Source organism: Amblyomma mixtum, chromosome 2 (genome assembly GCF_055824585.1).
Source record: "Amblyomma mixtum isolate Tamu chromosome 2, ASM5582458v1, whole genome shotgun sequence".
Taxonomy (NCBI): domain Eukaryota; kingdom Metazoa; phylum Arthropoda; class Arachnida; order Ixodida; family Ixodidae; genus Amblyomma; species Amblyomma mixtum.
This window is the reverse complement of record NC_143013.1, coordinates 89,304,530-89,329,599: the sequence shown is the minus strand read 5'-3', so window position 1 is coordinate 89,329,599 and position 25,070 is coordinate 89,304,530. Positions and strand designations below refer to the sequence as shown.

The window sequence follows — 25,070 nt, the reverse complement described above, 5'->3', positions numbered from 1 at the left end:
TGTTTTCTTTTTCCTCAGGCAAAAAAAAAAAAAACGACGACTGCTGCTTACCGTTAACCTATATAGAGTGCATAATATACTGCTGATTTTCCACAGTTTAGCAAGAAAAATAAACAGGTAGAAAATAAACACAATTAAGTCAGCACGAATGTATTTGCATCCCGGCCGCGGCGGCTGAATTTCTATGGAGGCGAAATCCCAGAGGCCCGTGAGCTGTGCGATGTCAGTGCACGTTAAAGAACCCCAGGTGGTCGAAATTTCCGGAGCCCTTCACTACGGCGTCTCTCATAGCCTGAGTTGCTTCGGGACGATAAACCCCATAAACCAGAATGTATTTGCCTTTGTATTAAAAGTCCATTTAGCCCTTTCTATCTTTTCGCTGTAATGGTGCAACTTTTACTATCAATCGGAATATAAGAAAAACTTCCCTTCTCACATACTGTTATACATTTAGCTGACCAGGATTTTTCAGGATCCTGTTAATCCTTTGCGCATGACCATCGAAGGCATGCCTTTCGATGTGAATTTTAGCCGGGTTGTTGTGAGGAGTATGACGACACAAAAGTTTAAAGCGTAACTTTGTTGCTCATGGAGCGTTCCTTTCGGTTTAGTAGGCGGCAGCTGCAAATAATGACATATAATGACATAATGGCCGCCAAACATGGAAATACTATCGTTGAGACGCGAAACTTATCGTAAGTACGAAATGCGCACCAAAGAAAATAACGAAACTATGCCTGGTGATATGCAGGTGTCGTACAGCAGGAGACACCGATAAATCCCTCCAATGAACTAAAAGTAGCGCCAACTTTTGAAGAATGCCGCATTCCTGAACAAATTTGGGTTTACTGATGATGCAGTTTGATCTATTACAATGACATCCGGGACCTATTCTTTTAGCACGTTGCTCTTCTGTATCTGCACTGTGTATTGTGTGAAATTATGTGATGTTCATTTCTTATCAGTTGTTCTAACCAGTTTTCTTTCTAAACTGCTTACAAGTATGTGCACTCTAATGCAAGCGGTACCAAACTCACTCACCCGCGGTACCGAACACAGCGAGCGGCGCGTGCAAGCCCCACTGCGATACAATAGAGTTTTATCCAAATCGTACGGCAAAACACGGCAACTACGGTAACTGCTACCTTACGGACAATGTTGTTCGGCAAGCCGGGCAACGGATAACAACGGCAACGGACGGCTCTCCGCCTGTGTATGCTAAAACTGTCAATGCAGCTCGGAGATCGCTTCGAACAGCGTCTGTTAGTTCAGCACCGCCTAGGGGGAGCCACGGTCGAAAAATGAAAGAGAGAGTGGTGGCCCAGGAGGAGAAGAGAGGTTATGGCGTCGCTTATAGATTATTGAGGGGCTTTATACACCAACTGCACTGCCATTGTAAGCACAATACAAGCATTCGTTATGGGGTCTGCTTTCGCAAAGCATTTCAAAACATGAACAAAGCAATCCTAAACCGCACCAATATTTCAAATAATTCGGAGTGCAAAAAGTAGACTTTCAGAAATTTATCGCCATTGAAGGCTCTCTTTCTTTCACTAAGGCGCTGGGTCATATTTATCGTATGTACAATTTATTGACGCCCAGTGACGTAACGTGCCTGTTAACAGAAGTTTGTGCGCAGCGCATCCCCACCGTCTGTTCTATTGTCCCGATAAACAAAACACATGAATAGATCAATAACAGCTTTGCCGTGGTTAAAAAAGGGTGTGAGCTTCTTTACAACATGGCATGCTTGAAAGGACAAAAAAACGATCGAATTGAGGAGCTGAATGATGAGACGGCCGCGACAGCAGAAAGAGGGCATAACGGCAGCACAGACTCTCATTTAGAATTGACATTTGCAGAGTGCCCGCCTAATTTCTATCGATCGAGCAGGCGACGGTGTGAACTCCCATGACCTATATATACTCCATATAGAGAATTGAAGAGAGCGCGTCTCGATATTGCTTGTCATTCTTCTCGTTGTCGAGTAACCGTGCGGTGTTTGTATACATGCAGGCACACAAGACAGCGGGATTGACGGAGGCTTTATTCGCGTGGCGTGCCGACTAGAAGTTAGCAAGTGCATAAAGGGAGTCTAAAACGAAGCCATGAAAAATGACATGCGCTTGGATGGGCACGCGGACCCGTTTGCATTCAAGACGCACGCACTAACGCAGCAGAAAAGGCCGTGTCTTATAGAGGGCGTTGATGCGTGGTTAATTAGTGAGCGCTGAGAGAGATGCGGTCCTAACCCTATACGACAGCGAAGCGCTTGATATTGGCTTCTGCTAACTTCTTGGTCTTAAATTAAGGCTTCGACTTTCTCGCCTTCGGCAGCTGAACTGAATGTCTCGAATGAACGTGAGTTTGAGCGACAGTGTCGCACTTGTGGCTTTGCCGCCAATGTGAAATTAATACTGAAGAACTATTTGCACTGATCTATACCTGCAGCTGCGGCGTTGTAGGGCGGGTTAAAAAATAATTTCATGGTTCGTACACCAAACGGAAACTTAGTAGTGATTACACAGTGCAAAGGATGAAGTTGCATTAAGGTAATCAACCTGTAACGTTTTAAACCGCGGCTTGCACAGTGAAATATTTTTGTTGTTTTTTTTTGTTCTGGTAATGGGTAAAAATTGGACGCCATTTCCTACCTGCGCCTTCAAAAGATATATCATTTAAATAATTAATCCGAAGCATCTCTCTTTTTTCCAAATCGTATATATGAAAGCACAAAGCTGGAGTGTTTCCAAAAGCAAGCCAATTTCGTTTCCGTTGTTAATTATAAGCTCTGAGATTCGTATCCTCCGAAAGGCCTCACCGAGACTGCATAAAAGTTGGATTTTTTTGTGGCTTGTTTTTGCTGTAACTTGTGTTTAAATGAGCCTAAAACTCTCACATAGAAAAGTGATCAAAGAAATTGGGAAGCAAGAGGAATATTGTCTCCTGTAACACTTTTTATTCCTTAACAAACTTTGTCGAAAACCAGCTGTTGGAGAAGTGATCGCATTTCAACACCCATTCTTAATGGCATTTGGAACACATTGAGAGCTGTTGTTTGCACACCGAAAGAATGGCTGAGGTTCAACTCGACTGAGCCAGGTTGTACCGAGCGAAAGGCAACCGAACCAGTGGCCGATCTCGAGGCGGAGACGTTGACAGCATCCGCTACCGTTTTGGGCTTGAGATACTCTTGTTGCCTGTTCCGCTGCTTATCCGGACGTACCTCCCGTTCTTCATCAACTAGACAAGCCCGCTTGCGGGACTTATCTCTAGCCAACGCGGCTTCGTGACGCTCTCTGTCGTAGGGATCGCTAGAAGCAGCCCGCGCGCCTCCAATGCTCAGTCGAGTAACTCGCTCCGGTGATCGGTTCCGGCTCCATGTCTCTGCGGTGTTTAGGCGGCACATCTGGCGAGAGCGAGCGATCGGAGCGGCGAAAGGAGCGATAACAGCTGCAACAATTTACGTGGTATGACGTCACAGCCACACCAGCGGCGAGCCTCCAGTTAGAGGTCAAATCCAAGCGTTGTTTGACCTTCAGCTTTGCATGCAAGAAGTGCAACTTTTTCGTTCCAAAACGATTTGAAGCGATGAGTCTCGGCCGTTTATAGCTGAACTTATTCCTCAGAAAGAAAAAAAAGGGACGGGGATGGAAGGGAGGGATATATTAGGGCACATAGCACCCTATATAAGTCCTCCATTACTTGCTGTGGATGTCTCCATTCCCAGGAAGGCTTAGTATGGTTTTGGTTCGACTTATATTCTGATTCTGGCGACATATAAAAAGCGAGCGATTTCTTTTAAATCGTGTTTACTATGCAAGCAAGGAAATGCAAGGAATAAGCAACGAAATGCAGAAAACGTGGAAGTGTAGACAAATCAGTTTTAAAGGTCCGTTTTGCTTGCTTATTGGTACCACATCTGTTTACGATGTAACCAACAGGGCGATCTTGGTACGAATAAAATATGCATGCTCTCATAATATATACTCGCCAAAAATTATTCCAAGAAACCACGTTGTACGTTCTCCATGTAAGCCAAGTCCTTTATGACGTCAGCGAAAAATTAGATGTGATATGTCTTTATCTGAAAAGCGCACGTTTCGCCTTGCTGCTGAAGTAGCAAAGTTTTTTTCATTATAACAAAAAAAGCAGTTCTGGCAACCGGTGATTAGCGCTTAACTGCATCTCGTGCTGACTTGGCCCGCAGAGAAAGATATTGGTAGCATCAGCGTATAGGATTGCAATTGTGCGCAGTAGATTAATTATACCGTTCTGTATACTGAAGCAAAATCCGACCTACTGGTCACTGTTGTTGAGCTCCGACAGCGGTAAGATTGGTCTCATGGCGTTTTGACATTTGACACAGTATATTTCTGCACGTTATTTGAATAGCTATTTATCAATTAAGATATATTTCTCTTTGTATCACAGTGGCTAAATTTTTATAATAAGCATCTCTATGTAGGACTAAAGGCTTTCCGAAATTAGAAAACCGTTTCAGAGGCAATTAACTTCTTTATAACTTATCTATTACTTTTTCAGTATCTACTAAGCGCACTCAAGGGCATTATTTTTGGGAAAGCCAAGTTACCGCGGAGTAATTAATTCCCATTGTGTTAACGTCTTGATATATAGTCGCTTGGAATCATACTTCCCACACTTCTGCAAAACCAATACTGCACAAATCACTAACTATCGAGGCTTTAAAACACCGATCTGAATAACACCAAATCAGGCAGCCTACACTTCCAAAAAGCGGCCTGGCTTTAGCATTAATTTGATAGTATGATGTAGCGGACAGTTCACTCAAGTTATTTTGTGTAATTCTTATTTTCTTTTTTTACTGCCAATGCAAGTAGCTTTCCTTCAACGATTACCTACCTACCTACATACATACATGCATGCATGCATGCATGCATGCATGCATGCATACATACATACGTACATACATACATACATACATAAACACATACATACATACATACATACATACATACATACATACATACATACATACATACATACATACATACATACATAAATAGATACATACATGCATGCATGCATACATACATACTTACAGTCTTTGTCAAAAGTTTAGAGCCCAGGTGGTTTGCTTCTAAGCCTTGTAGTGGGACTCCTGAAGCATTCGTGGCAGCCCTACCCATTGGAGGAGGCAGGACCAGAAATATTCTTACCTTCAGGAAATTTGGAGCGCTGGAGATGCATTACGAACCAGGCAGTGTGCTTCAGAAGCAAACCCCCTTGGCTCCAAACTTTTGACAAAGGCTGTACGTACATACATGCATGCATACATACATACATACATACATACATACATGCATACATACATACATGCATACATACATACATGCATACATACACACATACATACACACACATACACGCATACACACATACATACATACATACATACATACATACATACATACATACATACATACATACATACATACATACATACATACATACATAAGTTGGCCCAGCAAGCTCAGGACATTATATACATTATATACGAGACCGCATCTATTTGTGCGGCTCTATATATAGCGCTCCAAGCACAATATACTCAACGCGTCGTAGCCATGTTTGCAGCATTCGCTTACTTGGCAGCGCCGAACGCGTTCACTTTCCAGACATCATATATAGAGTATATATAATGAAACCGGTGCCTGCTGGCTTTGTGTAGCTATAGCTGCATTAGTCTTTCGCTGGCAGTAGAGAGCCAAGTCCTTGCTCTATGTGGTCTCATATATCCTTAGCTCAACGGCCAGCGATCATCGTGTACAGTCAGCGCTGCCGCCGTTTCTCGACTTAAGTTACTCGACGCGGCATTTACACTAAATCAGACAGGCGCGTTATATAAAGGGCCAGCCGCGAAGCTGGCTGATTGTTACGATCTCCTCCCTGCATTTCTCCTCGCAGTATTGGCTCTGCGCTCGTGCGAGTGGTAACACATGGACGACAGAAACTGTGCGCTGTGTATGCATACATAGCGCATGTTGGCCGGGCTTGCGCACGACGCAATAATTATTGTTGTCCAAACGTTTCGGGCTCCAATAATATACGCCGGGTGTATATATACCTCACGTCGCTATCAAGTGTCGTGCTTGGACGCCGCTACAAACTTTCGGCGCTACAGGTCGCAGCTGTGCGGTCTGCGCTGGTCCTTTGTTTTTAGTAATGGTTCGCGCTTAGAGGCGGCTGTCGTCACACGAAAAAAAAAAAAGAAAAACACGATTGACACGAGCCTTCGTAACTACATCAGGCTTTACGCGACGCGGAGACGTCGCGTGCGACCGTAAGCGCTAGCTTTGAACGTCGGCAGACCGGGGGGGGGGGGGGGGGGGGGGGGGGGTGTTCGTGAGCGCTTCAGCGCTCGTATATATGCTTGGCTCGCATAGAGGGTATCGTTTACGTCTGAAGGTTTTATTCCTGTGATTCGTTTCGTCCGTCTAATTTTTCCATATTTGGCGCTTTCGACCCTTCCCGTGTGCAACTGCGTACCAACGATATCCAGCTTAATTAACTGGCGCCTGCAAGGTTTGAGCCGTCCGCCACTTATGTTTAAAAAAAGTCTTTTTGAGGCAAACATAGGGATTTTGAGAATGCCAGTGTTGGTGGACGTCAGACTACAGGTGAGCAATGTTAACTGTCTGACTGGCTAACTGAATGGCAATACTGCTGAACCTCAGGCGGACGAAGCTGAAGGGGTCCGATTACTTCGTTATAACCGTAGCTTTGTTATAGCCCTCGTGTTGACCTAGTTTCCATGGGAAATCACCATTCCTTCGTTATATCCATTATTTCTTTATAAACCGATTCGTTATAACGAGCTTCGACTGTAGTTAGCTTTTTATTTATTACAGCTAGGCACTTGAAGTCGTCTGTTGGTGGGTGTTGCTATGCACGCTGGCAAGCTGCGCAGTATTCGAATAATGTTTGCGATGGCCTAAATTTGTTGAGTCGCAGCACCGAAGGCAACCCCATATATAAAAAAAAAAGGTATCGTTGATACTAATATCTGGATAAAAGTCTCTAATTTCAACCAGGCGTTAAACTGTAAGAGACAGCATGCTAATTATTAGCACTTTGTGAACAGCCTTTCGGTTCCGCGATGTTTAAGGATTCGAATTTGTGAATGCGGTTAGTAAAACATGGGAAGCTTTATTATTGCGCTAGCATACATAAAATAATGACAAAACCGCCAAAAAAAAAAGTTATGGCTTCTCCTCACAGTTCTAGAGAAGTGCGGAGAAACTTGGTGATCACGACATGAACGGTCCCATCGCAAATTTCACTGCCTTCGCCCACGCCGTGCCGTGCGTCGTCGCACGTCGTCAAAGAGCGCTCCGTGGTCTTTGCGACTCCGTACACTCTAAACACGAATACACCTATATGGGAGTAAAAAGTGGGTAAGCTGTACTCTAGCGCACATGCTTTATACAAGGAAGTGCGCTAGAGGACAACTTTGCCCTTTTTACTCCATTCTGTTTAAAGTGTAGGGCATGCCTTTGGTGCATACGGCTTTCTTTCTTCAAAACAATCCCTTTCTGCGTTGGTAATGTACCGACTCCTTAGATGACGTCAACACGCGCCCCCAGCTTGGTGCTGCCCTCTTGCGGAGACACCTGAAAGTCGTCGCGTGTTTATTCGGAGATTACATCACCATCTCAATGATAGCACTTCGCATGATTTACCAGCAAGTATCAGGCATTTCATTTCTTTAAGCTCATCGAATTCTGAAGCGAGACAACGGCGGCGCAACTACGACAGCACAAGAGGAAGAGCGACACATGCGCATACTGCTGTCGTTCTTTCTTGTGCTGTCATCGTGGCGCCACTGTTCTCTCAGTTCAGTTAATGGATCTCCGTAAAAGTGTGCTGAAACCCGAAATCAAAGTTGTCGGAGGCCTCGCTATACTGCATTTCGCTCTGTCCAAAAAAGGAATACGCGGTAGTAGCCATTCATCCCTTTGCGCATGCTCGCACGCATACGCTCATGACACGCACTGTGCAACTGTATAGCTGTTTTCCTGTCTTTCACACTCCATAGGCGGTTGTCACGTGAACTTGACATCATCACCAAGTCGGTCTGCAATTGCATCGTGCTGTGGGCTTCACCAGAAAGCTTCACATCCTATCTCGATCGATGAGGAGCCGACAGGCATATATCCCACCGTACGTAATATCCATATTAGTTTTTAGAATTTCGAAAATGAGGACACGCTAGGCGCTGCGGGCTAACAAATTTTAGCTATTTCCGTGAGTTAGGTGCACTGGAGAGGTTGCTTTGCCTGCAAGCTTCTCGAAAGCGCATGCATTTTGGCGCGATGTGGCCAAAATTTGTTCGGCCACAGCGTCGAGGATGACCGCATTTTCGAAATTCTATGAACTGATATTCACGTTACTTAAGGTGCGCTATGCGCGTGTCATTAATTAAAGACCCGAACAGTGACAGTTAAAAACCTGACTATTCAATAATAGTTAACCCGCCCACTAGTTAATACGTTTTAGCCATATTAAGCGCTGAATATGTGTGTGTGTGTGTGCGTGCGTGCGTGTGTGTGTGTGTGTGTGTCGTGGGTTCCGTTCCCACTGGCAGCATGGGATTGTTTTTTCTTCTGCTTTTAATCAATTATCTTTAAGCGATAACATATTCACTAATATTCTCCACTGATAAACTCCACAAAATAAATAAATACAAAAAACCCCTGTGTTCCCATGTTTTCTGTGGCTGTTGGCTTCTCTTAAATGTATAACAAGCCCCTCATTTCCCTTCCCTTGTCTGCTATATATACACACATATATATGTGTAATTTCTGATCAGCATCTTTCCAGTCAGGAAAGCGTCATTAATTGCCATCACCTCTGCTGGCATATTTGTCAGGGTTCCTTCTCCCTCTATCCCATGCTCGCTCTCCGCCCGGGTCTTTTCGTGACGATAGCAGAGGGGGTGCGCGTTGCCGGCAGCGTCCAGAATGAGCCGGGTGTGTATGGCGTCGATTCGCGTAATTTGACGGGACCAGTGCGTGTGTTGCCAGGAGGCGGGAGGGCGCAGTCACCCGCAGCTGCTGTCGGCGGGGCACGTGCGATGGCGACTCCGCGGCGGTGAGGTGCCCGAAATGAAGATGCGTGTGTGGAGGGGGCATCATGCATGCACATATAGGAAGCACTGCTGGGGGTCAGAACCTCGGCGCTACGACCAGAGCGCACGCACGATGGCGACGCTGGCTTTCATGGACCGGAACCGTTTAGCGATGGCCACGGAGGGCGGGGAACGCGTGAGAATCGGGGCCGGAGCTGCCATGGCTGGGCAGGTTACGGGAGCTGGGAAAAGCGTGGCGCGTGCTATTTGCGCATGCGCGGTTTTGTTGCTTCAGCGGGTCTTTGTTGTCGTCAAGAACCGTGAAACAAGCGGAACGCACTCTCACCAATATATGTATACACTGAATGTCACGCAGCATTGAGGAACGCAGCAAACGGAAGTGAAGCTCTTGTGAAGCGGAAGGAGATATACCGCGAGAGGAATGTATTCATTTCTCGAGGCATAAAAAAAAATAGGCCTATATTTATCGACGGCTGCTGACTGTAAAACGAACTTTGCTGCCTTTGTACACAGATGTGAAAAACAAAAAAGAAGGAATACTTTAGCGCCATCAGTATAGTGATCAGGCTGTTTTCTGCATTTGTGTGATCCGTAATTTATTAAGGCGAAAGCCTTTAATGGCTCATACTGTCGGCCAAAATTCTGTCACACTATAGCTGTCAATCAGACTGGTGACGTCATCGGCGGTTCCTAGTGCACATGCGCTTGGCGCTTGTCAACTTCGAGCCACACGTGATGGAATTCAGCGAAGAAACATCAGTAGAATGATGCAGCCAAATGCATTCGTAGAATGATAAGAAGTGGCAACAGAATCGTAGTATTTCATTCGCAAACAGCGTGTAATCAGCAACAGAGGCAGAAAAAAGGCGCGAAAAGGCTTTCGCATCGCGCACTTTAGATCGTAAAAGTGCCCCCCCCCCCCCCCCCCCCCGCCCCCTTCCACCCATCCTTAAATTTTTTCTGCTTTTTTTACATGTCCCGTCCGCACTGCCTTTCGCACACGCTTGGATATGTGCTGCGCCGCACATGGCGATAAAATAAGTTGCGAATAGACATCTCATGTCTTGTACAAGACAAGGCGTGCCTATCTTCTTTTTGTGTTGGCATCTTGGTTCACGCATTACTTTAACCTAATTAACGATCACGACCGACGTAGTCGTTCCGTCGAGGCCAGAAGACTGGGCGTAGCTCTTTCGTTTACGGCCTGCTCGCGATCAACTCGATTGGGAGTCCACGCCCTGAGACAGACAATCCGCGCTGACGGACGACTTGCCTACGCCGCTCACGAGTCGCGACGCTGCGGCCGAACCGCGCTGGACTGATGAATGCGGTGGCGTGAGCGCGCTTCGAGGGAACCCTGACTCCTCGTGACGTGCCAATACGGGCCGATTGAAGCCCTCAATCAGTCGCCGCCGCCGCGAACGGCATTAGAGCCACTGGACAGCTGGTCAGCCTGTGCCGCTGTAACTCGCTTGGAATGGTGAGGAGACAGAGAGAGAGTGGCTTCTGAATGAAACAGCGCTCATCAAAGCGGAGGATTCAGCGTCGGCGCCAAGGGAGCGCTCGACTAGAATGATTTAAAAAAAAAAGTGTAGCAGTGTATATGAATGACCAGAAGGAAGAAACACGCGACGAGACTATTGTTTTCTTTTTTTCTTCGAATTTTTTTTCTCTTTCCGTGTTGCACCAACTGAACGCTAAGAAGTGTGCTCACCAACTAGCTCGTACTTTCCTGTTTTTACCTTCTATGGTGCCTCATAAACAGACAGCTGCGGATATAAAACTACGAAACCAAGGCCAGCGTTTCATTGCTTGAGATAACAGGATCGAATGTCTTCCGCATTTCGACTAAGGCTATATATACAAAAAAAAAAAAAATGGCAGTGCACTGTACGACGTCAGTGCACTTTATAGAAGAACCCCTGCCGATCGAAGTTAATCCGGAGCCTTCCAGTATAGACCTCTCATAGCCCCTAGTGCATGCAGGTTCGGGACGTTGCATACACCGCACATGCTAAAAACATTGAGATCACTGCGGCGACCCGCACTGGAGCAATGCGAAAGCAAAACGTCCACATATTATAACGACGTTCTGACAACCATGTACTATATTGTCGTCCATGGCTAATTTGACGTCTGAGTGTACTTTTTCCCGCTTTTTCGTGTTTAATTGTTTCCCTAATGACATCTCATCAACCAAATTTTTTCCACGGCAACATTTTATCACACACTATCTGTCAATATCACACATTCTCGCATTTATCATCAGAGAACGATGTAATCGTGTTGACAAAATGTGCGGACACTTTTTGAAGACGCGACAGACCCATACAATGCTCTCGCACTCTCGCATTAATAATTGCCCCGCCGCGGTGGCTCAGTGGTTACGGCGCTCGGCTGCTGACGCGAAAGGCGCGGGTTCGATCCCCGCTTTGGTGGTTGAATTTAGATGGAGGCGAAGTTCTAGAGGCCTGTGTGCTGTGCGATGTCAGTGCACGTTAAAGAACCCCAGGTGGTCGAAATTTCCGGAGCCCTTCACTACGGCGTCCCTCATAGCCCGAGTCACTTTGGGGCGTTAAACCCCAATAAATAAACAAACAAGCATTAATAATTTCACCCTCGACCACGGTGACGCTATTGAGGGTTCTCGTTGGGTACCCACGAGCTGCGCGCAATGAACGAAAGGCTTCGTAAATACGCCACTACACCCGCGCGTGGCGCCGCTTTCTCGGGCGCCGTGCTCGTCCCGACCTTGGAGCGAGGAACGAATGAAGCCAGTTGCGGCTGAACTTGCCACCGCGTGAAGTCCGGTGTAAAGAAGGTCCCCCTTTTCGCCCGCAGTGGCAGCAGCTGCGGGGGCCCCCAAAAAGGCGCGTACGCCTGGTCAATTAGCCACGCAAAGGCGACCCGACCCGCAGGACGCCGCCGAGGCTCTTCTCCGCACGGTCGTGCGCAAAGCGAGAGGTATTCGTCCGGCGCTAAACGGGTCGGGAGGGTGAATTCCCTCCCGACAAACGGCTCCTGATTTACGGCGCCTCATCACGCCTGGCAGGCGTGCGTGGGGCCTTTCATTCAAGGTGGAAAAAGGCACGGTTCGTACAAAGACAGGAAAAGACACGCTGCCATCTTTTTCTTGTATTGGTATTTTTGTCTTTTTTTTTTGTTACTGTTCGAAGAAGCACTTCCGCAGCAGACTGAACTCGTTCAAAAGTTTTGCTCGTGCAGCGTTGTGAACCAAAAAGAAAACAAAAGAAAGTGAGCGGGATGAAATACTCGTGTCCTTTGACTGTTCTTAAAGAGGTTGCCTTACTACAGCGCGTCAGCAGGAGCACGCAAACGGCCGCTTGGGGTAGGAGATTGGTTTGTTGTGGTTTAACGTCCCGAAGCAACTCAGGCTATGAGGGACGCCGTAGTGAGGGGCTCCGGAAATTTCGACCACCTGGGGTTCTTTAACGTGCACTGACATCGCACAGTACACGGGCGTCTAGAATTCCGCCTTCATCGAAATTCGGCCTCCGCGGCCGGGATCGAACCCGCGTCTTTCGGGTCAGCAGCCGAGCGCCGTAACCACTGAGCCACCGCGGCGGGGCGCTTGGGGTAGCAGAGAAAGTGAAAACATAGCTTAACTTCATTAGTGCGCTAACACATAGTGCTAAACTATAGCGATCGGTCATGAGGATTCGATGGCCGGGCATTCTAATATAGCTTATGATGATTCTTCGCTACACAATTTGCGAATCGCGCGGGAAGAAAAAGTGAATCTCCACGCTACTGGAGGCATCGTGACCAGTCCATTTCCAGCACGCTCCGGTTTTGTCTTTAATTCGCATTGAATAGAATTACAGCCAACAAATGGACTCTGCACAGGGAAGAACGAACGTATACACGAGGCTGGTTTAAAACTGAACTCTATTCAAGCAGAAAAGCACGAATATAGTGAGGATGAGGGAGAGGAGGGAAACAGTGGGGAAGGTACGCTGCCTTGTCACAATCCTTTCCCTCGTCCCCACTATGTACTACATAGGCGTTTGTCTGCTTCAGATAAGTTTCTCGCTTCGGCGAGCGCGGCTTCGGCCGCTTATCTGTTTTTTGAGCAGCGTCTGTTCCGGCGTACGCAGTTGTTGCTGCGACGCGCGTCTTTTCTTTCATTTTTCTCTTTCCTCTGATCTTTTGACTCTCCTCTATCTGCACGAGGCAGCGGTGGTGGCTCGGCTTGAGCCAGTAGCAGGCCCGTGCAATTTCCTTTTCATCCTTCTCTCAGTCACAACAACAACAACAGATAAGTTTCAGGTGTTAATTAGCCTCATGCACGTGTGTTCATCCCTGTGCAGAGTATATTTGTTGGCTGTATACTACGTGTCTCTTGGATCATGAACCAGCTCGCCCAGAAACAGAAGCCTGTGTTGTTCTCTGTGAAAAGTTGCCGCACGGGAAGACAGGACAGGATGCAGGAAAGAGGAAATATGGGTACGCTTCTTTTTTTGCCGATTCTAATCCGTCCCGTCCCATGTTACTGCTCGCGCGTCCAGCGCACGTCTTATTTGCACTGTGTACAACCAAATTGCCTACGAATTTGCCCTCTTATCTTTTCGTCTCCAATTCTTCCTACGTAACAAAAGTGTTATCCTTCTTGTTCATGATTAGTATACGCCTGAAATACATGCGCTCTTCAGGGCAAACATTCACATCGTTTTCCTATTTTCGATTACTTCAGAGTGCGACTGAGTTCCGTGCATGTGAAGGAGACTGAAGAGTTACTGTGAAGTATATATAAAAAACCAAACACCGGAAATGATCACAGGCATCACAGGTCTCAATCATAGAGACAGCCTCCATTTGAGAAAGATGCTTTTCGAGAGGTACTCAGACATTTTAAAAGCAGCTGCAAAAGCCGCGCGCGGCAATCAAAATGGCGAACGTCGTGCGTCGCGCGAGGGAATGAAAGAATCGTGAGTGAACATAACATGTTGCCGAAAAGAAAAAAAAACTGACCTCACGGCTTCCTGGCGCAGCTATACGTCTGTCTTTCCGCGTTGCAAATAAACGAGAAAGGCTTCCTAAGGCGTCACGCATACGGTGGTGGTGGTTGTGGTATTGCGTTACTTCACCGTTCGTTTCACCAAAAAGAAAGAAAACATCGAAATAGTGAGAAGGCAGGCACCGAAGTCGCGTCGTAAATGGGGAATATAGGCTTGACGTATAGTAATAAACATGCCTCTATCGAGGGACGCACCTTTCAGGAGCGACGCAGGAAAGGGAGCTCAAAATCAAACGCCTCACCGACCGTCTTCGAGGAGAAAACACCCTCGGAAACTATCTCACGCGAGATGTTTTTTTTCTGCTTTTTCTGTGCCACAGAAAGTCGAGGAAAAGGCCCCGCAGTTGATGCTATATGCCAAAAGACTTCCGAACGGGGTGTATCTCGCGCAACTTGCACATAGCGGGTCATACAGAAATGTAAACCTGAGACCTTACGCAGTTAACCTACGGACCTGCGAACGCGTGTATAAGATAGCATGAAAAGCAAGAAAGCGCACGGAAACCTGTTCTGACTCCGGGCTTTCATGGTTTCCAGATAGAAAGTCGTGCCGCGTGAGGAACGAGGGAAATAAATAAACCGCGTAGGCAGCTTTCTTGCATGGTTGCTGTGTGCATGGAGCCGACACGTGGCGGTAGCATTATATACATAACGTTCGAAAATGAAAGTTCGTTTCAAATGTTTTTCCCTCCTTTTGTGAGCACGGAAACCCGCACGGCTGCCAGGTTGACGAGTGATAAAAAGCGAAATGGAAGGAATGAGTATATAGGTCACGCGTGTACGAGCTGCTGTCAGAGAAGGTTGCTACATCCTCGAACTAAATAAAGGTAGAACGCAGTTTTTCTTCGATATACAGCGTTTTTTTTCCCCTGCTCCTAACGGAACGCCGTGGAGCAGAAGATTCGAATTTCACCCATAGTAGACGCTTTCGTTCACAGGCAAAGTGGTTCGGATGTCGTGATTGCGTCTGAAGATGTGCTGCGCCAAACAAACAAACAAACAAACAAACAAACAAACAAACAAACAAACAAACAAACAAACAAACAAACAAACAAACAAACAAACAAACAAACAAACAAGAAAAACAGAAAAATAAACGTAGCTTTATGCTTACACAAAAGGGAGAGCTTGGTGTTACAGGAATAGTTCGTGCGTTTGGTAGGAAGGATGTCTAGGTGTCAGTTCGTGTGGAGGCTGAGTGTACACCTGGCCGTTTCCGTCCCGTGAACAGTCACCGGTGCACGCCCGACGTTAAAGGTCCCCAGAACAGCGTTAACTTGTTCTGGCGCTGGAACAAAGAAAATGTAGGTGAGATGAGCTGAGGGAAACTACGAAAGCTACAAATCGTGCCTGTCACTGTCTGAACTTATGTCCCTTGTTATAGGACGAAAACGTCGTGGCTTTTTCAAGAGCGTGTCATGCTTTACGGTGAAGTTTTTATTGAATGCAAAGAATTAAAGAGGATTATTAATAACATTGGGTTTGTCAGTACACGCCTGTTTCTTCTTCGCAACGCTAACCCACTCCTGGAAATTCCAGGAGACAGGACCCTAACTTGACTCGAGCTATTTAAAAGTTGAATTTTAATAACGTTCAACTTTAACGTCCGTTTTTGAACACGCAGGTCGCATCCTGCTGGATATTCCTTGCAAGGTGTGCCTGGACCACTCGTCCGGAAAACACTACGGCATCTTCGCTTGCGATGGGTGAGTCTACGGCTTCATGTGTCCACTCGAAGCGCATTCAAGGGGGTCTTATATCCTCAGCAAGTCTTGCCCTTGGCTCTCTGTGTTCTCTTGCCTATTACGCGTGTGCATTGTGGCCTTGGTGCGTTTGTTCCCATGTTACAGCCTATCCTGTACTGCTTGCTTGTATGCTTCATGGGTAAAATTCATTGGGGCAGTAATAATTCTACACACCTGAACTAGGGATAATGGATCAGCCCCGGTGCTATCACCTCCTCCAACCAAAAGCTTTTGGATCATGAAGCGCAACTTCCTTTTGTGTGTGTGTGTGTGTGTGTGTGAGAGCGTATGGTATTAAATGTGGTATGTCAGGTTAACCACCCCGAAGCGACGCATGGGCTATGAGGGACGCCGTAGTGTAAGTCCCCGAGTTAATTCTGGCCACCTTGTTTTTGTTAACATGCGCAGACATCGTACAGTGCATGGGTGTTTTTGCATCTCGCTTCCATCGAAGTGCGGACGTCGCGACAGGGATTCCATCCCGTGACCTTGGCAGCAGCAGCCGAACGCCAAAGCAACTGAGCCGCCTCGGCGGGTCGTACAGTTTTAAAGAGCATTTAAAAGAGGCTTTGATTAGCACAGCAGATACATATTAGCGTTGATATATACCGGTTTACCGCACACCGGCTGCGCTTGCGTAGTCAGGCACCGCCTGGCCCCAACCATGTCACTGCGCTGGCGCAGGAGGCTTCGGGAAGAGCGGTATATATAGTCTAATATCTATCCGTATATGCTAAAAGCCTCTAATAGACGTATTTAGCATACCGGAGACGTGTTAGTGGATACGTATATCAGTTTACCCGACACCTCATGGTCACGCGCAGTCACATGAGTGTGGCTAGGCGAGCCCACTGCACGTCGTTTAATGTCACTAACCAGAAACGTCACCTTCATGAGCTAAGTGTTCTTCGATGGGTATAACCGCGCATGTTACACAACGCCTTAGCAAACGATTACATCGAACTAGAAGAAATCAGGTATATGTAGAGAAAACGGCAGAAAAATAAATAAACGATTGCTCTCAAAAAGGCATTTACATAGCATGACATTGTTATACACAACTGGAACAAACAGCGGAATTGAGAAGCGAGCTATTTGCCTTTTAGACCCTCCGCTCCGTGTTGGTTTCACAAGGTCTTCAGGATCAGAGCAGGCAAACTTAAAGGCATGGGTAAGATTATGGCGCCCCCTCTCCGTCTACACTGCCGTGGTTGGGGCGGCCTACCTTTTGTCCCCTGCCTGGCTGTCGCCGGCCCGTGATTCGAGCGAGGGCGATCGAGGCAAAAGCGCAAGGCAAGCGGAGAGCGGTCACGCCACCGCAGCAGGGCATAATAGGCGCTGCACCCCGCCTTTCAGAAATCGAGAGAGGACGGGGAACTGTGGGGGGAACGCTTGAATACGCGGAGCGTTTGTTGATATTTGTGGACAGGAAGAGGCGCCACTGTCGCCCTCCTAAACGTGGCTTTGCCGCCGCGGTGGCTCACTGGTTATGGCGCTCGACTGCTGACCCGAAAGACGCGTGTTCGATCCCGGTCGCGGTGGTCGAATTTCGATGGAGTCGAAATTTTAGAGGCTCGTGTACTGTGCGACGTCAGTGCCAGGTGGTCGAAATTATCCGGAGCCCTCCACTACGGCGTCTTTCATAGCCTAAGTCGGTTTGGGACGTTACACACAGATAAACCAAACCAAACCTAAACGTGGCTTTGCCAGGTTGAGGAGGGCGACAGCCCTTTTCCCTTTATTTCCTCCTTCCATGCATGATAACCCCGAATACCCTCTCTTTCGCTTGTCCAGCTTCAGAGCACGCACAACTTTGTACACGATCCAGCAAGCAGACGAGACTCGGCAAATATATGAACACACGCCGTTCTTCAAGACTGCTTAATAGGCACTGAAAGCATTGCCAGTGCGTTGTGACGCCTCAGAGGGAGCCTTCCCTTGGGAAGTTCAGACCGCTGAAGAGAGAAAGCTTGAAAATTGAAACCTCTGCACAGTACTCAGAGCACAGCGTAAATTAGAGATCAGTGAGGAAGGCTTTTGCCCTACAGTGAACGTCTTAATACATAACGACGATGGTGATGATAGAAATATTCGGAAACCCGACAAAGTTCGGATATTTCAGATGGAAGAGGGATGGGGAAAGACAGGTGAAGGAAAGCCAATGGAGGTTGACCACGAATATGGCGAACATGTACTTTCGCATGTGGATTGCTGGGAGAGAGAGATTCACAGCAAAAAGGCCGAGAAGAAAATCCAACACATCGTGCTCAGTATAGCGCTGTCAGTGCGTTCTTCGGCGAATAAAGTTGGATACAGGATCCCGCAATCCTGGTTGTAGGTTTCTAAAATCTCCTCAGAACCATCCCAGATTATTGGTCAGCCCCGCCTCAGCATCGATACGCAAAAAATTGCATTCGGGCTCCTCCTGAAAAAAATTCTGGCTACGTGCCCGATGCAAGGCGTGAACTCTCTTGTAATCAGTGCGATGTAAGCGCGTTCTTATTCCACCTCCGTCAATTGCTGCCTGCCTTATTTCGTGCTCTCATTTTTGCCGCATAGTTTCGATTTCTCTGACCACGATTGCATGATAGTAGGCCTCCTTTTTTATCAGCATTATAGCGCTGACAGACGAGGGACGAATGAAGGAGGAGACACACAGGGCGCTGAACTAAAAACTTTTATTACGAAGGAGGGCGATCCGCACATTTTATACAGTACGCAAAAAGCCAGCCCTTTTTTTACCGCTTACCACTGCATACAAACAAAGCATTGGACTCGCGGTAAACGCTAGAGACGCACTCTGTTAAATGCAGGCCGTTTTTTTTAATCGTAAAAACATACTGAAAGCAAAGTACATATAAACTCTTGCATTGTACGAGGACAAACGCTGTGCACGTGTTGTCTTTCTATTGAGCCTGCTTTAGCATTTCTGATTGGGGCTTACAATTAAAGAGCATACGACGCTGTAGAAATAGTGGCCATTCTTAATGCATGCACAACCAAACCATTTTCGACTACTATTTACATATTAAACACGCGACGTAGGGACGAGAGTAGAGATCCTAAGTGTTCACGACGGGTGTCCTGTACTCCAGAGAGCTGGCTGATATCGTTTACAGCGCTAGTGCGAGTTCTCCTTTGTCGCCATCGGGCGAGGCGCCTAGGCGGCCTGAAAACTGCCCATCTATATAATCGAGCAGGGGCGCGTCACCTCAAAGGCCACGAAGCAAGCGAACGAAGTGGCGTAAAGAGCGCGAGCTCACCGCGGGTGGTGAGGGAGCAGCTTGCACTAAGCGATACATGCGCGGAAACTCCAGCTGCGCTTATACGTAACCCACATGGCTACAGTATATTCCTGAATGCTACCTACTATATAACCCACTTTTACGCGGCGATCCTTGTTGCTTCATTTATGTTTTTCGTTCCTTCCATCGGAGTTGAGAATCTTTCGGTATTGTATCAAAGACGGGGTCGTTTTCACCAGCGGAGCGCTTGAGTGCGCTAGGAGCTAAGCCGGCGGAGGCGGGTGCGTTTTTGTGCAGCCATTTCCCGTCAGGTTCAGCGGAGCCGCGTGCGTAAAGAAACAAGCCTTTGGTAAATAGTTATGTGCAGCAGCAGGTCATTTCGTGGAGCTTAAAGCTGTCGATACCATCGCGTGTTCCGCCACTACAGATATACACATTGTCTGGTCGCTTTGCCTCGCTTAGAGGCACCGCTGCTGGACACAACAGGAACGATGAGACGAGCGTTGTATGTTTTCACTGCCTGCAGAACGCTTCGGCGTATACATCAACTGCACCGATTTATCCGGAAACAGCCTGCACCCCGGAGCGCTGCTGGCTGTAGGGGGTGAACGGGATTGGCATAATTGCGCAGCTTGGCATAATAATACCCGCGTCGCCCTCGCTGGGTCATTCGCCGGGGAAGAAGAGAGAGCGTGAATGGGGAAAGGGGGTGGAAAGGCGGTTGGGGTGGCGAAGGGGACCATTTTAGCTGGCGCCTGGTGACGGCGACTGCGAGTGACATATGGCGCGGCGTCATTGTCGGCTGTCGCGGTGGCGCTTAAAGTCGATGGTGTACCGGGTAGTTTATTTTTTTTCTTTCTAATTTTGTTCTCCCGGTTGAATGCGAAAGAACCACTTATGTATACATGACCGGATAGCGTCAGCGTGGCAGGTAATATAGGCAGCATGTCCTCTTTTGTGAATGAGACGGGCTGAAACTTGTGCATATATAAATGCATGTAAATGGTATTACTACGTGCTTCAAGCACAGCCTGCTGTTTGATCAAACTCCCGTCTACGGCGAGAGCTAATTCAATTGAACGACGCTTAGAGCTGAAATAATATCAGTACTGAACACGGTGAAAGTCTTTTTTTTTGTTATGTTACGCTGGTGATGGGGTTATTAAATTATGCACCGTGTTCCAACAGTTGTGTAGCTTATTTACACGGTATGTATTATCCTGAGCTTAGCATAGAGTTAAACCTTTCGTGTCTATACTGATAACGCTCAACTTTTGTTTTGCCACTAGCATGAATGCTGCAGCATTCAAGTGAGAGATGAAACACATCTTGATCGTCTGTAAACATATTGTGGTCTGTGCGCATTGAGTGTCCAACTAACGGCATCGCATTTCAACAACCGCTTGCACTTTACCTTTTGGGAACAAGCCCTTTTTGTGGAACCCATGAATTCATGCATACATAGTTACAATGGCTACCAGAGGAGTTTGCCGCACTCGTTGATGATCATCTCCAGAACAGGTCTTCGTATCTTACGAGCGTATATACTTCGTAAATTGTAAATTGCCGTGTTTCTTGCGCGGCCGGTCGTTACGTGGCTGACATTCGCTGTTCTTTCTTTTTTACAGGTGTGCGGGATTCTTCAAGGTGAGCATTTTTCTTAGAACTCTGCATCCGCATGCGCTAAGAGAGTCCCTAGAACAACTCAGTTGAAGTTTAGTGCTGAGTAAAATTCGACTCTATGTCTCTTTCTGACTACATAAAAGAGAGAGAGAGAACAGCAGGGCGGGCTTCTTGAATACAAAAAGGGAACAATGGAGGGAGGAGCCTCGCAGCGCTCAGCCAACGTTTTGACAAGAGGACTTGTTTTCGCCTGGGCCCAGACGAAAACAAGTCTTATTGTCGGAACTTTGGCTAGCACTCTGAGGCTGCCTTTGTCTTGTTCACTTTGTGTTGCTTTTCTGAGTATGTTGTTGCTTGTTCTACAGCAAAAAGACGCATCTATCGGTGAGAAAATACCATAAAGAGACATTTTTCCGCCACTTGGTTCAAACACTTGACATGTGAACTGACAATGACACCGTGATCGCCGTTTTGAAGGGAATGTAGATTTAGCCTACAGCCTCCGAGTTTCGCGACCCAAAAAATGTGTCGACATATCCCGGTTTGCTTGCGAAGAGTGGGAAGGTTATAAGGACGCCTGTATTTCATTTTCTCGCATTTTCTGTGGCGTATAGAAGCTGCTGCGTTTTCATTTAAAGTATATAGTGTCTTTGTCATTACAAAGCGGTAATTTATTGGCCCAGAGCTACTTCAAATTTTTCCGTTCAAGACGAACGAAAGAGAAAACGGAAGAGTCATGATACAAGCACGCTTCATTAGCAGGCACAATAGGAATCTTTCTAATTGAGATCACCGATTTACCCGCCCCCTCTCTTCCTCAATTCTGTCCCCTTTATGGCAGTGCACCGGTCGTCTTCCTCCTTATCACCCTCTTCATTATTCGTGCCAGTCATTCATTCTTTTTTGCTGTGTGATTCCGTCCAAGTGCACCTGCGTGCTTTGACTGCAGGTGCATATGAATAATAATAATAATAACTAATAAAAAAGGATTGTCTGTGTGAGCGTGAAAAAATGGTCACGTCATGTCCGTTATCAATGCACAATTTGTCGTCGTTGCATGAGGAGCTCTAAAGATTGCTGGCAACTGTTCGTGATATCTAACATTATGTTTGAGTCATTCCTACGAACTTATAGAAAAGCCCAGTGCTGCTGTGTACGGCGGCACTGTTGTTCCGAATACGCAAGCGTACGCGGAGTTCAGAAAAAAACAAACAAAAACAAACATGGCTCCCTCCTTCGTTGACCCGTGCAGCGTTCCATCCGTCGCAACCGACAGTACGTGTGCAAGGCACGGGGCGCGGCTGCCAACGGGTGCCCAGTGGACAAGACACACCGCAACCAGTGTCGCGCCTGCCGTCTGCGCAAGTGCCTCGAGGCAGGCATGAACAGAGAAGGTGAGAAGAAGACGAGGTCGTTGCGTGGGAGCAAGAACTGGTATCGCCAACGAATGATTGTTGGTGCGGGGATGTGGCACTCATTTGATCACCGTCACCAGAAAGGTTGAGTACACAACGGGACAAAGTCCTCCCTAGTTGACGTCCGATCAGGCCTTTCCATGCTTCCCGCCGCGGCCAGCGTATCCCAGCGAACATCCCCCATACGAACTTCCCATCTGAGTCCCTACTGTCCCCGGTTCGTTTCCCTTTGCTCGGTGCCGGCTATTACGTCGTGCTGAACGATCACCTTTCTACTGTGCATTGCATAACGTGCTAAATTATATTTGCTCCTCCTCACTATGATGATGGCGATGGATTGTTATTGCGCAAGGGCATCAGTGGCCAAACAGCGACATGGCACAAGGTATTGTTGCCTTCTCAAGGTGGGGTCAAAGACCCATTTTCCAAGCATTTCACCCGTTTCCTACGCATTTCACCAGGCAGGGGAAAGCTTGCACCCATTGTATCACCGGTGGGTACCCGGCGGCACTGGGGATCGAACCCAGCACCTCCAGCATGTGAGGCGGATGCTCAAACGACTAGGCCACCGCTACTGTCCCACTCCCCCTTTCTAGTTTGATCAATTAGCCAAAAACAGCGACGTGCAAATAGTAAAACCTTCGACTGCGATTATAAGATAGCACTGAGCTTTTTAAAACTGCGTACATATATACATATATTAAATTAGCTTGGCCAATGGAAGAGTAGCGCGTGGTACTCGGCTATATCTGAACCGAGAAACTTCAGTCGGGATGAATTATCCGATTGAGAACAAAACGCAAAACGGCGTCTACTATGTTCAGATGCAATCACAGGTCATTTGATGTAGTGTCAGCTCTATGTGTTCAAGTTCACAGCGGCCAAGCCAACGATATTTTGGGTGATACAACAGCTCAGCGACGTTGGCTTGCAGCAGGGCAGAGTGAGAGCTATAGTCTTCACGGCCATCTCGCCTTCTCTCACGCAGCCGTACAACACGAGCGCGGTCCTCGCAACTCGACGCTTCGCCGACAGGTGGCATTGTATCTAAAGGAAGGCGGACTGCGGCCCGCAGGCCTCGTGCCCCCGGGTCCCTCGGCCGCACTGACACCTGGCGGGGCGGGCGGCGTTCTGGGCGCTGGCGCCGCCGGTGCCGCTGCGGGAGCTGGCAGCCCCTTCACCGCCTTGCATCCGGCGTTCCTGGGCTCCGCGGGAGCGACTCCCGAAGCCGCGTGCGCCGCTGCGGCTGCAGTGTTGTACACGGCGCCCGCGCTGAGGCCGATTCCCGGAGCGGGACTGTGCCACCCAACACCCAAGGTAAAGAACGAGAACGACTGCAGGTGGTCATGGGTAATTCGTTGGACGAGTTGAGTGGTTTCGCGGCCCAGAAGTCAGCTTGCGCAATTGCAGGATTTTCATTTCAGGTTAGAAAAATCACGAAACGGCTAATCATCAGACCAAAAACTATTCACCGGTTATACTGCGTACGCCAAACTAAAGTCGAATAAATGTATTGCTTTTGAAGAAAGGAAATGGCGCACTAAATGTCCCACTTCTCGGTGGGCACCTCAACTTCACCGTGAAGGTGGGAGTGAAAGAAGAAAGAGAAAAGGAGGTGCTGTAGTGGAGGTCTCCGGAATAATTTCGACCACCTGGGGATCTTTAGCGTGCACTGACATCGCACAGCACACGGGCGCCTTTTGCGTTTCGCCTCCATAGACCCCGGGACCACGGCTCATCGGCATATTCATGCATATGCGATCCAAGAGTCTCAAAAGTCGCCACTGGTCTGTTCTGTTTTAAACCACGATGCTGTAATAATAATAATAAAAAAACGCGATGGGATGATGGTGTCGACGATGCCATATACATCACGTGCCCTGAATTCTTAACGGCTTCTTGCCGGATTGACCGGACGCCGGCGATAAGGATCATGTTGATTTCACTGGGGCCGTCGATGTGAACCTGTATTTGGTCGCGTAGTATATGCTCACGCTGAAGAGTGAAGAAAGCTGTTTGAGCTCCGCTGTTTCTTCTTGATCAGCTCGAGAGGCGACGTAACCGATAAGTACATGCGAAAGCACCTGGGAAGCCGCGATGGTCGCTGCAACCAAACACGATAACACGTGCACATGAGATTCACTTTTGCTGTAATATAGTTCTTTTGGGCTGCAATGCAGCTGAGGTCGGCGCTTCTGTATACGCCAGTTGGCGTCGCCTTCCACAGTCCAGGTGGAAACGGTGACACCCTTAACGGAAACTGCTGCTGTTCGGACAAAATTATGCGATTTACCAATGAAGGAGATTAGAAAAAGAAGGGAAGGTGGCGAATTTTGCGTAGCAGGCGAAAGATATGCGCTCACTCCTATTTTCACTGTTATTAGCGTAATCAGTCTTTGGCGACTGTACACGCTAATGGAGTTAGCCAGCCAACGACCACATTGCTGTATCTATAAGGCAAAAAAACTTAGAAGCTTTGCTTTGCTGCGTGCTCGTCATTTTCGCGTACCTGCTGTGCTTAGGACGGCAACTCGCGCATGCGCAGTACCCGCACGAGATCTTGGCCGTGTTCCCGGACGCAATCTGCGAGTCGGCCGCCCAACTGCTCTTCATGAACGTCAAGTGGATGAAGACAGTCACCGCCCTCACCGTGCTGCCAGTGAGAGATCAGGTGGGAGGGGCTTGTCTGCCATTTGTGCTTTTTTTTTCCCTGCCTGGCGTACCGCTGTAAGACATCGCGGAGAAAGTATCGATCGGACTGCTGCCACGCCTGCGACCAAGCCCGGCTTCTCTGCTTCCAATCGCTCGCCGCTGAAACTGAGTGCTAAAATACGAAGCGAAAAATACCGCGCTTGTTACCTGAGGTGATTG

At 47.7% G+C, this 25,070-nt stretch overlaps 1 protein-coding gene across 1 annotated transcript in view; it reads left to right on the top strand.

Annotated features, from left to right (window-relative positions):
- tll (nuclear receptor subfamily 2 group E member tailless) overlaps nt 1-25,070 on the top strand; it is a 43,524-nt gene that overhangs the window by 14,836 nt on the left and 3,618 nt on the right. Inside the window, exons 2-6 of the mRNA XM_089567782.1 lie at nt 15,796-15,877; nt 20,790-20,808; nt 22,037-22,178; nt 23,188-23,516; nt 24,745-24,870. Coding sequence (XP_089423908.1) covers nt 15,796-15,877; nt 20,790-20,808; nt 22,037-22,178; nt 23,188-23,516; nt 24,745-24,870 — 698 coding nt within the window. The remainder of the gene's footprint in view (nt 1-15,795; nt 15,878-20,789; nt 20,809-22,036; nt 22,179-23,187; nt 23,517-24,744; nt 24,871-25,070) is intronic.